Source organism: Phodopus roborovskii, unplaced genomic scaffold (genome assembly GCF_943737965.1).
Source record: "Phodopus roborovskii unplaced genomic scaffold, PHOROB, whole genome shotgun sequence".
In the NCBI taxonomy this organism is placed as follows: domain Eukaryota; kingdom Metazoa; phylum Chordata; class Mammalia; order Rodentia; family Cricetidae; genus Phodopus; species Phodopus roborovskii.
Genome location: NW_026126413.1, coordinates 15,965,083 through 15,983,269, shown reverse-complemented (window position 1 = coordinate 15,983,269; position 18,187 = coordinate 15,965,083). Strand labels below are relative to the sequence as shown.

The window sequence follows — 18,187 nt, the reverse complement described above, 5'->3', positions numbered from 1 at the left end:
CTGAGTGCTGAGATTGAACCCAGCCAGACTCTTAACGCATTAGAAATAAAGCAGCAAGAGTGCTGTGTGCCTTCTTGGTACCCTGCTAACCCATTTTCACACACTCCTTAACGCCACGTGCTCCGAGCCCTGAATCTAAGCCTACCGTAGCAACATCAGCAGCATCATTTGAGTTTTGTAAAACAAAACAACAAGAGCCAACTCACTGGTCTGTAAGAGATTGTACATGTTGAAATCATACCATCATGGTTAGGATGGAATTCAGAGGACCACCCCACCCCAGTCTCCCAGATAGCATGGAGTACAGGGTGCGCACCACAGTGCCTTGCTTGTAATGTTTAAGCAAATATTTCTTAATTTCATGAGGCTGGAGTGTAGCTCAGTTGGTAGGGTACTTGCCTGGCCTCCACATGGCCTGCATCAATCCCCAGCACTGTATAAACTGGGAATAGTGGCTTGTACCTGGAATCCCAGCACTTAGGAGGTAAAGACAGAAGGGTCAGAGGGCCACGGTCATCCCCGCGGCATAGCAAGTCTGAGGCCAGCTTGAGACCCAAAAATACTAATTTCATATTCTAAACATTTTTATATGTTGTTGATGGAAACTTTAAATTTAAATGTGTGCTTCATAATCCTATTGGTCTTGCTACCTGAGCATTTAGCAAACACTAGGTTTAATTGCTTATTCCTAACTAGAATTTACACTATTGACTGAGTTTGTGTCAGCCATGTCCAGCTCCGTATACTAGGCTGCATGTATCTGAGAATAGCTAGGAATTTATAAGACAGCCCAAAACAGAATCATCAACTTACCTAAAATGTTTCTTTTGGAGGAGGGGTGCTTTTGGTTTTTTTTCTGGTAATGCCATTGAGGGTTCTCAGCTGTAAACTTTATAAATGTCAGCAACCTGTCATAGCATCAAAAGATTGGGCAAATGACCCTTTCACAGGGGTCACCTAAGGCTGTCAGAAAACACAGGTGTTTATTTATATTACAATTCTTAACAGTAGCAAATTACAATTACGAAGTAGCAACGGTTATAATGTCATGGTTGGGGTCAGCACAGCATGAGGAACTGTATTCAAGGGTCACAGCCTTAAGAGGACTGAGAACCCGCTGTGCTAAACGATTTGGAAGTTTTGAGTGATTCCTGCTTATGCACAGAAGACAACCCCAAAGATTTCATCTGTTTTTTTTTTTTTTTTTTTTTTTTTTTTTTTTTTTATTTCATGGCTCTTGTAAGGCATCAGATAGGTTTGCCTTTGTCTAACTTAGTGGATTTCACTCATGTTTTATTTTACATAATAAGTCTCATGGTTGCCACAAGCAGGATCTTGTTTTCTGTCTTTGTCTCTGGATTCTCTAAATCTTCTGAACCCAAAAAAAGTTGTAGGTCCTATTGATCAGATCACATAATAAATATACTCGTGGGTGGTGCCCGCTTATTTCGTAGGACTCATTGGATTCATTACAAGGACAAAGGAAGAATGTGACAGCAACCCTAAGGATGCTGATGTGTTGCTGAGTAGCAGCTATTTACTTTCCTTACCTGCTGTGTTTGTGTAAATAAAAGCAGAGGAACTGGTTTGTTTTAAAATTCCAGACTGCCATCCCCAAAGACTTCTGACCCCCTCAGAATGCTTGTCATTTGACCACTCCTAAAAAGCTCAGTTGTGTTTCTTTGTGGGGGCTTTGGAGAGAGAGAGAGAGAGAGAGAGAGAGAGTGTTTCATGAGCCTCTTATAATAATACCTGAAGCCATTCAGCAGTACCCGAGCTCCTGCTTCAGACTGCCCAGAGCTGATTTAGCCTCTGGAACCCCTTGCTCTGCTACCGTCCCGTTTGGAAATGGGCTAACAGGCAGTGGCAAACGGTATTCCCTTTGGGTATTTGGTGTGCCTGCTTGCCTGTGCTATTGGCTCACAGTTGGGAATCCAAGGACACAAGACAGTAGTGGTGGACAGGGTAGAAGACCCAAATTCTTAACTACAGAAAGGAAGGCTGGAGCTGCCGTGTCAGCCCAAAGAATGTCAAGAGCGAGCAAAACTGAAGCTCCTTTTCCTCATCCTCGCCCCTTCTCCCTTACGCCTAGGGATTTGGAGGATTGCTAGGCCCGTGAATTATTAGGCATGATGTTTTCTTTTATTAGGTTGGAATGAAGTACAGAAACCTAATCCTGAAACCTGGGGGATCTCTGGACGGCATGGACATGCTCCAGAATTTCTTGCAACGTGAGCCAAACCAAAAAGCATTTCTAATGAGTCGGGGCCTGAATGCTTCCTAGACCCCGGATCCTGGGAGCCATCCATGTCTGGAGGACAAATCAACCCGCCATGTGGTGCTAGCCTGGAGACCGAAGGCAGTTTTACAAATGAAAACTTAGATTTCTATTGATTTGCTTTTGTTTTTCAATTTTAAAAATTATACAGCTGTAAATGCAATTATAAATACTGTGACCTAAGAAAAGACCCACTAAAAATAATTGTACTATAAAATTTCATAAAATGGATTTGATTTCTTTTGATAAAAGTTTCATATGAATGTAATTTGATTTTTTTACTATTATAATCTAGATAATATAATGTAAGAGGGCTAAGAATTTTTAATTGAATCATAAACATGATATAATTTGATCCTTCTTATATCTTGGAGTTTCATACTTGAGATTTCTGGACTGAGAAATGAATCATCACATTCTGGTAAATATTCCCTCGGAGCCCTTTGTCAACTTTGACCCTCTGCCTCAGGGCTAAGTGTCAGCTGCCCTTTGCCTGCTGGTCTCAAGGCCAGTGGACGATGCCTCAGTAATCCGTTTATCTTTCGTACAGTGGGCTTACTGAGTCAGCTTTCTGTCATGCTTTCATGTTTCTCCACTTAGATCTGGGCTGGGTTGTTTTTTTTTTTTTTCCTAAAGCTCAGTGACATTGTTTTAATTTAGTTTTAACTGGCCTAACGTGTACAAGTTTTGTGTCTTGTCCTGGAAGCCCTATCAATTGTACTTCCACATCAGAGATGTCAAGTCTTCGCTTGCGGCCACAAGTAAGAACAGCAGAGCAATCCCAGACTCCTTTGGGATTCTCGTGTTTCTTTTATTCTTGCCCTGTATTTGTTTCTTTTTATTTTGTTAATTTCAGGGAGCATCTCACCATGGAGCCAGAGGAGCCTGGAACTCATGGTAATTCCCCTGCCTCAGCCTCCCAAGCCTGGGGATTGCAGGTGTGAGGCGTCACATTCAGCTCCGTTCTCAGCTCGGTTCCCGTGTGTTTCTAACAAGGGATTGTGCCTTTGCCTCCCTTACTGACCACCTCCCTGGAGTAGCAGGGAGATGTGTGTTAAAGTGCTGAGTGGAGAAACAACAGAGCGAAGCTAAGAGCTTTAAAAAAAAAACTCCAGGAGAGGTGGGTTGGAATGGAGCATTTGAGAACAATTGCTCCCTGGTGTTACCTGGGCAAATGAGCTGTGGGGAAAAGCTCCTCAGTAACCTGCCTCATAAGGTGATTTTGAAGTGAACCTCCAGATCTGTAGCTTTTTTTTTTTTTTTTTTTTTTTTTTTTTTTTAACTGGGGCCTAAATTTCCAATTCAGCAGCAGACTGGTAAGCTCACACCACTTATTTTAGCTCTGGGAGTCTACTCAAAAAGGAAACCAAGCAGGAGCCTGAGAAGCCAATGTAAATGAACTGAGAATGGGCCATGCAGGTTCTTTGAGTCATTTGTGAGAGGTGACTTTGCTGGCTAGGGATAAAGTTAGAAACCTACTGCCCTCTAGGCCAAGTGGACTTTGTGTTAAATAAAATGTTATGCTGTGTAATAAAGATACACAGCACGGAATGTCAAGGACCTGCACCCAGGAGGGAAGCCCCTTTTTCTGCAGTCTGGTGCATGGCTTCTTCACCCATGCTGGGCGAGTATTCTGCTCTCCCCAGCTGTTTTCATGGTGGTCTTAGAAATCTCTGGAATCTTCTGTATCTTTGCCCACCCCCTTCCCCAACTTTTGTTTTCCACTTTCAGACAAAAGAAAAAACCTTTCCAGCTTTTTCTGTGTCTCCTTCAGAATAACTTTATCATAAGTCTTATTTCACTTGGAAAAGCTAATAGTTGGTGTATATTAAAAAAAAAAAAAAAGACTGCACACAATAAAGTTAGATCATTGTCCATGAGAACAAAGTCACGTTGCTTTTGTGTTTGAATGTTAAAGCTTGTATTTACAAGAGCACAAGGACACAGTGTCTCAGCATTCAGCCACCCAGTGTTGTGCTTACGGGTGGGTGCCATCATATTGCTTGGGTTTTTATTTAGTTGAATTCTGGATATTGTTTCCTCATAAAATACATGTTCAGCACACCGGTTCAGCAATGTTCTTCCTCTGTTCTCTAACCAACGCCTTTTCTATTTGCTGTTTCCTGCTACCCAGAGACTGGCCTACATTTGTTCCCATGATTTCCCATTTCTTCCTGTGATCCAGTGTCTCAGCATTTGTCCTCAGAGAGGATGTGTGCTCAAGAAAGTTCACTGACTCCCTCGAGGGTCTTCGGTATCTCTTTGACATGACACCTTTGTGACTGAGAGCTACGACTTTGCCAAGCGTATCATAGATTCCTGGCTGTTGAGTATGGAGAGATTTCCAAGTCCTTTAGCTAAAAGCAAGAAATCCAAGGTTGGGTGACTTTTCAGGCAGCCAGCTGTTTTTGCCATTTCTTACCCTTTTTTGGAAGTGGCTTGATTGCACTTCCTGTTCACTCAATATCATTTCCTTCTTGGGTGTCTGAGGGAGTTGAAGACTAGATAGTATAGTTACAGTTTTCATCATTTACCAGACTCAGAAAGGAAACTCACTAAAGAGGTGTAAAGTGTAAACGTCTGAAAGACACTGAAAGATAATTTGATAGTGCAAATTAGAATAGAAAGTAAATTAGGCACAAGACTGTGGACTCACCAAGATAGAGTAGTTAATGAAGTATTTTTTTCTGAATTTGTCAAATGCAAATGGACTAGACATTGTTGACAAATTTATTGCCTATATATATTGTATATGCTTATTGTCCTTATTGTATATAGTTTTTCTTATGTTAGTTGTAGCCTTTTTGTATTAGACAAAAAAGGGGATTTGTGGTAATGTATTGTTTATGATTTATTAATGCTTACCTGAGGATTCAGAAAGCAAAGTCAGCCACAAGCCATAGAAGCCAGGCACACATCTTTAATCCCAGCAGCCAGAAGCTAGGAGGTGGTTGTTCACACTTTTAATCCTAGGCCTCAGGATTAAGAGATAAATCCAAGGCCACCCAGATCTACACAAGAGTGAATCAGTCTAAAAGAAAATTATAGCTCACACCTTTAATTTCAACATTAGGGGAGTATATAAGATAGAAGCAAGGTCTGAGAGAGGGATTTGTTCTCCAGCCACACTGAGGAGAGGCAGCAGTTTGAGACTTAGTGAAGAGCTCATGCGTGGACCAGCCCTTTCAGCCTGAGCTAGCAGTGAGAGCTAGTGGCCAGCTGCTTTGCTTTTCTGTTATTCAACTTAAAGTTTGAATATAAGAACCGCAGTATAAGACACTGGTCACTTACTTATTCATGATACACACATTACATGTGCCATGGGGGTGCAGGAGCTGGAAAGCCATCCCGGAGTGTCTTATCCCTTAAACCTGGGCTTTTTCTAGTTTGGTTTGGTCTGGTCTGACTTAGATTGCTGCTTTGGCAGAGAGGCTTATGAGGTGTAGAAACTTTTCATAGGGAAGTCAGGACAGCAACTCTAGAAGGGCAGGAACCTGGAGGCAAGAGCTGATGCAGAGGCCATGGAGGGGTGTTACTTACTGGCTTGCCCCTCATGGCTTGCTTAGCCTGCTTTCTTATAGAATCCAGAACCACCAGCCCAGGGATGGAACCACCCACAGTGGGCTGGGCCCTCCCACATCAATCACTAATTAGGAAAATGTCCTCCACGCTTGCCTGCAGCCCAATGTTTGGAGGCATTTTGTCAATTGAGGTTCCGGTGTTTCAAAATATTAAGTTGTGTTTAGTGGACATAAAACATGCTAGCACACTTCATGTATGTAAGACCAACAAGTGCACTATTGCTGAGCCACATACCCAACCCCTAAACCTCATAGCTTCTTAATCTAGAGTTTCTGGATTGTTTGAGGATCTAAGAATAAGGCAGAGGGTACTTCCCATGACTGCCCTGAAATTATTAACAACTTTTACATGCTTGGGAGGGTCTTTACCTTGATTAAAGAAAAAAAAAAAAAAAAAAACTACCATTTTAGACAGTTCGCTTTGAACATCTGTTTTTCAATCCACAGACTCTAAAATACCTCATACACACTAGTCCTAGAACTGAAGATGAAAAAACAAAAAATGACAACCTCTCACACTGTGGCAGAGGAGGCAAATGAGTTCATAATGCATTCAAATAAATTATGGTACAGAAGTATGTATTAAAATTTTTCTCTCTTTTCATCCAACCCTATCTTACTCTACAATTGCATCATTGTGCCATGGAATTTTAAGTGGTTACCGTGCCATCTGCCACCACAGGCTTTTCTAACAAATACCACACACACACCCCTTCCATGGTTCAGTAGAAAGACTGAAAGCTATTCTCCCTTGCTGGTCATACTCTGTGTGCAAAGTTCATTGAAAACATTTTGTGATCAAAGTACAAAGTATTATAAATAAGTGACCATCAGAGAAATGATGTGGGGGTCTTCCCTACTTAAATACTATACACCCCAAGACACTGAGGCATGCAACAAAGCCGACGTATTGAAGATGAGCAGCTTTTAGAGATGGTTCAGTATTAGTCATGATTCCGTAACCTTTCCTCCCATCAGTGAGAGTAATTTCCATTGCTAACAGCCAAAGGATAAGCACTTCCATCCTTCACTTCTCATTGCCTGGGATCTGTGACTTCCCCATATGAACAGAACCTTGTTAAACAGGCCAGTGACCAGTTACAGAAGCTTAACAATTTCACAGTTTGTTGCAAGGATGAAGACAAGACCTTAAGTTCCTTCTGGTTCTTTAAACCACAAGCTTCCTGGAATTCCTTGGTTCTATCAGATCTATTACTTTATTTTCTTTAAGTAATAAGTTAAACTTTGGGAGAGATTACACTTAACGCAACAGTTTTCTGTTTCCATCCCTCCCTGGTCTCCCATCTGTCTAGCTCTCCCCGAACGTGATGCATCGCCTGTGCTCTTTATATCCTCCCAGAGGCCCTTTACACAGAAACAGGATGCCCTGGCCCTGCCCTCCAAGGCAGCATCTTGTTTATCCACATCTTTCTTTAGTGGTACTCAGTATTTGGAGATCTGCCTTTTAACTATTGGTTGCCTAGGATCCCATATGTAAGTGTGTAGCGATGTAGTCATCCCTCCACGTAAATACTCAGTAACTCAGTCTCCACTCTGTTGTTTGTTTTGTTTTTCTTTCAGTGTTGAGGGTTGACTCTAGGACCTCCCACATGGTAATTCCCACTGAGCTATTCCCCAGATGACCTTGTTCCCAGTCTTGAGACATTTTATAACTTGCCAAGATTACTTTCAGAGATACATTGTTTTCCACATCTGCTAGTTTGTCTGCTAACTAAATTCTAAAGAATGTAATTAATTCCTATCTCAAAGGATAGATTTATTTCAAATATTGGCAGATCTTGTCAAATAGAAGTCTTTGTCTTGGTAGTATTTATTACAGTTGTTTGACCCTGAGAAAGTAAAAATAAATGAGGAAAAGTGGTAATTCACAAATAAACGCCCAGTCCAGCACTACATCCTTTGTATTGCTTTCTTCGTCTGTTCAGAGACTTGGAGGAGTGGTTTCAGGCAGGAATGTTCTGTCTGTGTTAATGACCGGGTAGGTCCAAGAAGGAATGTCGGACTCCTTCCTAGAACAAAGCAGGCGTCAATGTCTTTGTGTCCAAGACAAAGTGGACAAAAGCAAAAGATGCATTTTGCCACCCTTGTCCCCTTCTGTGGTCTTAAACGTTTGTGTGACTGACAAGTGGGACCTCTGTTGTAACGCACAGCACAATGCAACCTCTGTTCTCAGTGTGCGCATGGCCCACTCGGCTTCAGTTTCAGTTATAAAATCATCAGCCAGGCGCTGCTTGCTTCTGTGTTGTTCAGTTGGTATCCCAGTTAGCAAGTGAATTTCCATCTGGGATCAGATGGCATGAGGGAATCTTCACAGCTTTACCTACTGTACCCTTCTGTTGTAGAGTCTTGTCATCGCTCTAGAGGTGATGGGACATGGGACGATGGACACTAAAAACGAGGCCGACTGCATAGTCTAATGCAGTAGTCAGCTTTACTCTGAGGGTTGAGAAGAGTCACCTGAGTAAGGTGTCCAATTACAAGGACAAGCTGCACGTGGCGGAAACATGTTTTCCCATAGAGTCATACAAACAAGGAACAACAGCCAGTTGTGATGAATAATCTGAAGTAAACTCTCTCCTATCCGCTGCACCTGAGGAGCACAAAGACACATTCCAAGAACATTTCTGTGTTATGAAGAAAGGGAGGTCACAAGACTCCTTTTCCTGGAGTTTTCCCCAGGCACTAGAGCTTTCCACTCTTAGACCGTGTTCCAACAGTCTCTGACTGGTGATAGTTTTCTGAGGTGACAAACTTTGCATTGTCCTTTCTAAGCCCAGCTTAGTTTGGGGAGAAGAGGAATGGCCTGGTGGTGTCTTTCTAGATGGAATGGAAGTTCCCCATTCACAGAGCTCAAACAGCCTGCTTCCTACCGCTAGTAATGTCACTAGGTTTTCAGGAGATAAGCTACAGCCTGTGATCTAAGCAGCCATGGAACCTCTTTCTCCCGTCTCTCATTCCTTTCTCTCCAAACTCTCACACACATGGACGCACACGTGCGCACGCACACACACACACACACACACACACACACACACACACACACACGGCAGGGACACAGCAGAAGTCAGGGGCAGAAAATGGTATTAGTGAGTCCCGCTTAACACGTTTAGATGCTGTTTAACTGGGGGGTTAGGGGGGCGGGGTGAACAGTGCTTCTTGTACACAACACTCCACTTCTAGATAGTCATCAGTGCTCTAATGTCTACAGGCAAAAGAGAGGCTTGGAAGACTCAGGGTAAACTGAAAAGGAAACTCCTTACGACTTGCTTGTGCTGGGGGTAGGGGTGTGGCCCAGCGGTGTGGCCCAGCGGTAGAGCATTTGCCTGGGCCCTGGGGATGAGTACGAAAGAACCCTTGTAGCCCTTCACATCTCACCAATTACTTTTGCTTTGTTGTTTGTTTGTTTTTGGTTGCCAGTGGCACTGGGTCTTGCTTGTGCTAAACCAGGCTTTTACTGTGGAGCGACATCCACTGTCTGTTTATATTTTGAGAGTTTCACTTTGCAGCCCAGGCTGGCATAGAACTCTTGACGCTCCTGAGTGCTGTGGTACAGGCATGCACCACCATGCTGTGCTCATCAGCCTGTCCTTTTGTTTTGCGCTGAAATTCCTGTGTGCATTTGTGTGTGTGAGCGCATATATGCCATGGGCATGTGTCGAGTTCAGAGGACACTTGTAGAAGTCTGTTCTCTCCTTCCATCATGTGGGTTCTGGGTATCGAACTCAGGTCATCATCAGCCTTGATCGAGTGCCTCTCTCTACTCATGATTCATCTCTGTAGCTCTCAACTAGTTTTGTTTCATTTTTTTCCACTGCAAAGACAAGTCTTATTGAAAGTGGAAGCACACATTCGTGCACACACAGAGCCAAGCAAGCAGAGACACCTGGGAAGTGGATCTGGAACCTGAAATCCCTCAGCTAGTTATAAGTAAAATAAGAACTTCTAGAAAGGCCAAGCTGTTCCCTCCATGTAGCTACTGAAATTCTAGTTAAGACATGGTTTGGGGAAGCCAGGAAAGCCATCTTGTTTTGTAAGTGTAGTGTACCTTGTGTTAAAGCCGACAAAGACATGCTCAGCTGTCTCCTTCACAGGTTTCTAAGTGCCCTGCAGAAATCAGCCGAGGCCCAACACTGTTTCTCTGGTGCCAGAGAACTAAATGTCAGCGTACCCGCCGCACTCCATTGGGATAACGAAAATAAAGTCATTACACTAATACAAGTTTTTTTTTTTTTTTTTTTTTTTTTTCCACTCTAAACACACTGATTCTCCGGGGTTCAGGTCACTGGTCTGGTCACTGGAGTTCAGAAGAGCCACTTGAGGAAGCTGAGGTTTTCTGGAATTTGAAGAGTGCTCGGTGTGGGGCTGAAGGGTGAGCACTTGAAGGTGACTGAACTGTTGCAAATGCAGGAATTCAAGCAGAGCAGTAATGACCCGAAGAAAGGACCTGCTGGCCTGCTCTCTGAGAGTCTGTGAGGCTAGCCACGCTGTCGTGAGACCTGAGTGAGTCCCGGGCTAGCCACGGCCACCATGAGACCTGAGTGAGTCCCAGGCTAGCCACGGCCATCATGAGACCTGAGTGAGTCCCAGGCTAGCCACGGCTGTCGTGAGACCTTGTCTTGGAGAAGGAAAAGAAGAGCAGGAGGAGGCACAGGAAGAAAGGATCTTGGTCATAAGTAGGAAAGTTCTAGTTTTCTTTTTCTCTTTATTTCTTCCTTTCCTTCCCTTTCTTCTCTCTCCTGTTCTCTCCTCTCTCCTCTCTCTCCCTTCTCCCCCCACCCCACCCCCACCTCCATCCTGGAACTCACTCTGTAGACCAGGATGGTCTCCAACTTAGACATCTGCCTGCCTCTGCCTCCTGAGTGCCGGGATTAAAGGCGTCACCATCACCCACCCACTCAGAAAGTTTTAATTTTCAAAAGTGCTGTTAAGAAGATGTCCAGCTACTTCTAAAGAATTGCCAGAACTCCTAACCCATATATAATCAAAGGTATGAGTAAAAAGAAAGGTCATGGGCTAGGCCTGGTGACGCTCATCTGTAATCCTGGTATTTGGGTAGCAGAAGCAGGTGGTTGTCAATTCCCAGGCCAGCCTAGACCCCCATAGTGAGATCCTGTCGAGGAAGGGAGTGAGAGAGCTCACGAGGCTGTCATCATCTCTGTGTAGAAAAGGGCCAGTCTCGATACTCCCATGTAGCATCACCAGAATGGACACGGAAGGAGGACTTGCTCAGCACAGTTGACAACAGGTCATAATATTTCCAGATAGTCTGGCTGATGGCTCATGCTGGTAGAAAGTTACAGTCAGCATGAAGAAGCCTCCCAAATCAGAGGATTCTGTCTTCAGTCTTGGGAACGATTGCATCTATCATGACTTGTCCCTTGAATGTTTCTTTGTGACTCCCAAACTTACTCTCTCCCTCTGCCCTTTGTGGTGGTATCTTATTTCTGCCGCATAAAGCAGAGAAAATACATTGATACGTTGAGGATGTCTGTTGATGCCAAGGCACTGAAAAGGTTAGTGTGGGAACTGAAATGCTTCTTCTATCGAGTCTGGATTTTAATCTCAGCATGTCTTTCTTCCCCCACTCACCCCCCCATCATAGGATTAAATGTTACCCTTGTCCTCATCCTCAACCAACATGGAAATATGGTCTCGTGTTTGCTAATTATCTTTCCATTCCCTCGGTCATTAGGGTGTAAATTGTGATTTAGTGCTCCAGCTTCTTCCCCCAAACATGGAAACTCTGGGGAGGTGGCTGTAAGCGTATCCAAGAGCTGGGGAGCCTCAGAGGTAGACACTGCATAAAAATAGACTGGTGTTTTGAGATGCAAAAGTGGCAGTCACTCAGTATTGTCATCTCTACATCTCAGGAGCAAGTTCAAGGAGCCCACTGACAGGGTGACAAATGCTAATTAACTGGTTGTCTGTGCTATTCCTTTTAACTCTTCTGCTCTTGGAGTTTCTCTGGCAAAAGAGAGAATACATTCCATTCTTCAGACAGAATGCAAAAATTCTGATCACTTTCAGTGATTCCCAAGTGAGTAAGAAAAAATAAAGTAATATTTGTCTCTGTAATTTAGAAAGAAAACTGGTATCTATGTATTTGTCTTTATTTTCTCTTGTTCTTTATGAGTAGCATATGATCAAGTGTATTTCAAAGGACAAATGGGTTAAATTAAGATAAGTCACAATGAAGAGGTACACTATATCGACTATAATCTTCCACAGTAGAGAAAAGAAAGATACTTGTCAGTGTACTGTAATAAAATATGTTTGACAGAGGAGAGTTTCAGATACAGAGTAGGAGAGAAATTAAAATCATTATCTTTCTGAATCAACAAGGTTGCTTGTCTGTTAACATGAAAGATAAGTACACTCAGTAATTCCATTCCATGACAGTGACCACCAGAGCAGCGTTGGCACCTGCTCAGGGAAATACCTGCTAAGATGTTTATGGTAGCTGTCTGCAGCGTTTGTCACAAAGGGCTATATACGCATAGGATATGTAGACTAAAACTGCATACTAGTATACAAAACAGGTATAACTAAGAACCAACAGAAAGTGCTACTGCAGAAGAAAGTTTGCAGATTAACCCTTATCCAGCATTTAAATGCATGTGTGTGTTCAAAACAGTGCCACACATCTTTTCTGGCTCTGTGCATAGTAGTATAAAAATATCAACGTGAAAACAGACTCTGAATTCAACAGTGTGTGGTTTCCTTGGGTGAAGAAAAAAGGGAAACAGCTTCCAAGAATGATACACAGAAAGCCACAACTGTAGCTACAATTTTCTGTTTCGTGTGTGTGCTTTTCTCTAAAAACCTAGTACACAGCCAACAAGATAGGTCAGCTGGGAAAGCGCTTGCTGTGCAGTCCCAATGGCCTGAGTTTGATCCCCACCATCTCATGGTGGAAGAAGAGAACCAATCCCTGAGAGTTGTCCTCCGATTCCTCCACAGGGCACTGTGGCGTGAGCAAGCCCACCCGTAATGATGATGGCGACAATAATAACAAGCAATTTAAAGTAACGCGAATACAGAACCGTGTTAAAGATTTTTTTTTTGAAACATCTTAAAATTAAAAAAGTATTTTTGAAGGATTTGTGAGTTTTAAAGAAATCTCTCTAACATCAATCATGCAAAACCTATAAATAAATTTAATACTTCCAGACTAATTTATGAAAAGATATCCCTCAAGCATTCTTGTCTACTGAAAAGCAGAGCCAATTGAGTCACAGTGGGAAAAGCATAGGCAGTTTAGTAGCCTGGGTCCATCATCTCTGTGGTCTACAGGGTTACATGATAACGCTGAGATCCTTTCCAGCCATCTCATCTCAGTAAAGCTTCAGCAGAGGGCCATGTTTCGGCTTAGAGAGGCCACTGCTTAGCCTCGGCTTAAACCCTTGACTCTATCTTCCCAGGGTCCTAATCTTCTGCATTTACTTCCCCTTTAGTCTTTGCAGACAGAAACCCATGTATCCAGAGTCACCTACAGGCATTGTATCCAATTATGTCAGCATATATGCAGTCACCTCTAGGCAATTTTATTTCCCTAGCCCATTATGGATTTGGAAACAATCTATGAATTATTCTGGATAGTGATGAATGAGGAGAGATTTACTAAGGGCTTCCAAGGAAGGTGTCCTAGTTTGCAAGAACAAGCAACAAAAAGGACAAGTCTCCACCCCAGGCATTACTGTGTATAGTTTGAAGCCTGGAAACCAGCAGCCATGCCTCTGCTAGGCTGAAAAGGAAGTCAGCCTTCTGAAAGGAGCCAGAAGACTAGCAGAGAGACATTTGGTGCAGCTAGATCATGTCAGCATGAAGATGGCCTCACCTCTGGACAATCAAGAAATGGAGTCTGTGTGGTGTTTTAACCAGGGGGGGGGGCCTCAAAACTTACATACATAGATGGCTCAGGTTCCTTAGCTCTGTGTGGGGATAATAATGTCTTCCCTGATCATTGACTGTCCCCAAGGTCACATGAGTGAGAAAACTAGCCCTGCCCATCACCAGCGGCAGCACACGGACACACGGAGAGTGGGCCCTGTACACCACCTGGGCAAAACAGCGGAGCTGGCCTTGGGGGTGTGAGCATGGGGCAGCCGGATCTGAAGACCTGAGAGCAGAAGGATCGACCCCACTCCTTGCTGCCTGCTGCTCCGGGAGAGCTAACCAAGGCAGTGCTGGAGAGCCGTCTGGGTAGTGATGGTGAGGGAAAGCTGGCCAGCTGACCAACCCAGCTCCCACTCAGGGCCAAGTTAGCCCACCCCAACATCCACCTCATCTATGAACTGCTGAAGTAGGTGAAGGGGATGAACCTACAGGTCCAAAACTGCAGGGTCTCCATGACGCAGGACAACAACAGGATATCCAAGAGGAGCCCTAGTGGGAGCCCATTATTGGTGGCGTAGCAGAGGCCTCAAGCCAGTGGAGATGAATGGACTAAAGGGTAAACGGTGTCACTCAACAGGCCATGCTACAGCTTCTAGGACAAAAATCTGCGCCCCCCCCCTTTCTCTTTCTCTTATGTGTTTGTTTGGTTTGGCTTTTTTTTTTTTTTTTTTTTTTTTTTAATTTGGTTTTGCTTTGGTGGGGAGTGTTGAAAAGGGCAGAGGACAGATGCAAAATATTAAAGAGATTGAGTGAGATCGATCTGTGAACTCCAGAAAGAATCAATAAAAGTTAAAGAACATCATTAAAAAAATATAGTCACCTAACTCGTTTATTTTAAGTACTTCCAGAAACTTTATGCAATTTACATATAAAGTGCTTGTGTATCTTTAGCAGCAGACAGGAAACCCTGAACAGTACATTTCTATTCAGCTGCAGGAAGAAGGTAAGGCTTTTTTTTTTTTTTTTTTTTTTTTTTTGACTAGCCGTTTATATTAAAGAGGTTAAAATGTGTTTGCCCATAAAATATGGTCTTCTTACTGCAAAACTGCATAGATGCCAAAATCTCTGTGGAGTCAGCATTCCGGTTTGTGAAGATTAAAGGAGAAAGTCTATGCCAAGCGCTCACAGCAGGGCCTACCACAGCTCCCTGCACAGACGCAGCCTTGTGCAGTTTTCACGTGTTCTGTTTCATCTCTAAAATAGTTTTGCTGTAGGGAAAATATTTCATTCTTATTTTTAAAAGAACATTCAGACGAGGACTGAAAATCTAGTTCCGCTGGTAAAGCTTCCCACACATGTCTCCCTACCTGAGTTCCATCCCCACAAGCCATGCAAAGCTAGAGAGTGAGAACTGACATCACAGAGTTGTCCCCTGACCTCCACACAAGTGCCATGGTGTATACACACTGCATTAATAATACACATGCAACACACAGAGAGACACCATAGATAGATGATAGATAATAGATGATACAGATACATGACAGGTGATAGATCGATATACATAGGTAGCAAGGGGAGAGAGAGAGAGAGAGAGAGAGAGAGAGAGAGAGAGAGAGAGAGAGAGAGAGAGAGAGAATTTTTAAAAGAACTCCAATGGGCTGGAGGATGACTCAGCATTTAAACCACTGGCTGCTCTTAGAGAGGACCTGGGTTCGGTTCCCAGCACTCACAAGGCAGCTCACAACTGTCTGTACCTCTAGTTCCAGGGGATCCAGTTCCTTCTTCTGGCCTTCAGGGCTCTGGACATGCAGACGGAGTACCCGTACCCATAAAAAAAAAAAAATACATATTTAAAAAGTTGTAAACTCAAACAATACAGAAACATGTAAATCAAATAAAAAGCACTTAAAATTCCATGTTATTTCCTGGAAACTTGATAAGCAACCAGATGTTTTCTCTGTTTATATTAGGAGCAGAGCTGGAGAAATGGCTCAGTGACTTAGAACATTGGCTGTTCTTCCAGAGGAACCAGGTTCAATTTCCAGCACTCACATGACAAATCAGAACTGTCTTTAACTGCAGTTGCAGGGAATCTGACATCCTCACACAGATGCAACAATGATGCACAGGGAGAAAAAAAGTAAATCATTTAAAAACTATGTTAGGAGCAGGTGTATACACACAGGCATCTGTATAAAATATATGTTATACACATGTGTAATAGATGCACATACATAGATTCATAGATTCAGCTGTTAAGCCCAAAGTCTGGAACCCAAATCACTACTGTGAGACCGATTCCGATGCAAAAACAAAGTCTTTATTTTCGAGGTAACTGGTGGCATCAGCCTCCGTGACAATAGCAATAGCTACAGGAGCAGAGCAGGAGAGACTTCCAGAAGTGAGGGAAGGGGGTTTTATAGTAGCCTGGCAAGAGGGAGGGGCTTGGGGAATTCCAAACCTGCCCAGCTATGGGCTTGGGATTGGCTCAGACTGAGCTGATTGGCTGCCCTGGGGGAAATTACAACGTTGTCTCAGTACTAAGGCGCCTGGAGAGGCATTTCTCGTTTCTGATTGGCTTCTCCGTGTGCTGGGGGGGGGCAGACCCTCCCCACTCCCTGGAAGGAGCTGCCTTGGGCTAAGCTGGGCCAGAAAGTTCACACCCCTAGAAGGGGAGGTTACTACTTTACTGCTCAGGGATTGGTCAGTCTTCCCTCGTGGATTGGCTCGTGGAGGGCAGAGGTGGCTCTGATTTCAGGGGAGGTAATTCCCTGCCATCTCACTCAAAACAAGAAACACAACACTCAACTCTAATCCCTTCTCTCCGCCTTAATGTGACATCTATCAGATGATACATCAGAGACTTCATTTTTATATGCTTTTTAAATTTTGTTTCTGTCTGACTTTGCTCAGTAAATATTAATCCACCTACGTAAAAATAAATGGATTTCTATGCAGTGACAGGAAGAGGCAGAAATAGAGACAGAAATGAAGAGAGGGAATTGAGTGGGAAGGAGCCGTGTGTGTTTCCTACAGGTTGGACATAATTATTGTACTCTTGAATCAGGACTGCTGTGGTTACTACTCGAGGCCACCGTTATATCAGACCTGTCAACACATTCTCACATGGCATAAGGAGAAAGCTCACAAGACGAGCTGCTCCAGAGGATGGATAAGGAATACACAGTTTGGAAGCCACACTCCGTGTGTGTAGCCACAATCAGGTGATATCCCCATGCTCCTATAAGTAACCCTCATGAACTCAACTGCTCACCATGCTAAACTTGGGCGAATTTGGAGGGCGGCTGTCATTGTCCCTTTGATCTGGAATGAATAGAAATGGATTCCTGCCAGCAGTGGTAGCGCTTGCCTTTAATCTCAGCACTCTGGAGGCAAAGGCAGGTGGTCTCTGTGAGTTCAAGGCCAGCCTGGTCTACAGACTGAGTTCTAAGATAGCCAGGACTACACAGAGAAACCCTGTCACCAAAAACAAAATCAAAAAAAAAAAAAAAGGAAGGAAAGAAGAAAGGAAGGAAGGAGAAAAAGAAAGGGAGGGAGGAAGAAAGAAAGAAAGAAAGGAAGGAAGAAAGGAAGGAAGGAAGATTCTTCAGGAAAAACCATGCAACACAGATACAAGGAACATGTTCTGTCTTTATCACTTGGGTGATTGTATGGGTATATAAATTACTTAAAACTCACTGACATATTTGAATGAGCATATTACATTGGGTGCAAAATACAAACGATGAAAGGACTGCTTTAGTTATTGTGTTTTGGTTTTGGTTTTTGTTGTTGTTGTTTGAGACAGGGTCTCTCTGTGTAAAAGTGCTGGCTGTCTTGGAATTCTGTAGGCAATGCTGGTATCAAACTGGAAGATATCCACCTACCTCTGCCTCCCAAGCTCTGGGATTAAAAGCGTGCACCACCACACCTTGCTATGAAAGAATTTGCTTTTGTTTTTTAATTAGCAGTTGTACTGAAGTTTCCATTGTTCACAAGGTAAGAAAACTATAGTTCAAACTCAGATGGATCTGGCTCCCAGATCTTTGTGTGGGGTGTATGGCCTTCCTTCATCTCTAAATCTTCTTTCAGATTCACACATCTCTAGGGCAGGGGGATGCATTTCTGGCTAGGTCTTTCATGTTTTGAAAAGCTTGGGAATGTGAGATGGTGCTGGTGATTGGCATGCATCTGTCTCCCTAGTTCATGTGTGGTGTGATGCTAATAAATACATTTTCTGCAAGGGTCATTAATTAGTTCTCAGGGGCTCAGATATGTAGCAGGCCCTCGGTGACACATACCTGATAGGGTGCTTGATTTCATGTGTCAGCCTGGGCCTGTTATCTGGCCCTCAGGCAAGCACTCAAGCACTGATCCAGGTTTTGCAGCAGAGACATTTTGAAGTATGGTGAACATGTGCATTTGACAGATGTTAAGGAAGAAGATTGTCCTGTGACCTGAGGAAAAT

At 43.4% G+C, this 18,187-nt stretch overlaps 1 protein-coding gene across 1 annotated transcript in view; it reads left to right on the top strand.

Moving 5' to 3' along the window:
- Nln (neurolysin) overlaps positions 1–2,599 on the top strand; it is an 83,058-nt gene extending 80,459 nt beyond the window's left edge. Inside the window, exon 13 of the mRNA XM_051182874.1 lies at positions 2,150–2,599. Within this exon, the coding sequence (XP_051038831.1) occupies positions 2,150–2,284 (135 nt within the window). The 3' untranslated portion in view covers positions 2,285–2,599. The remainder of the gene's footprint in view (positions 1–2,149) is intronic.
- The last annotated feature ends 15,588 nt before the right edge of the window (positions 2,600–18,187 follow it).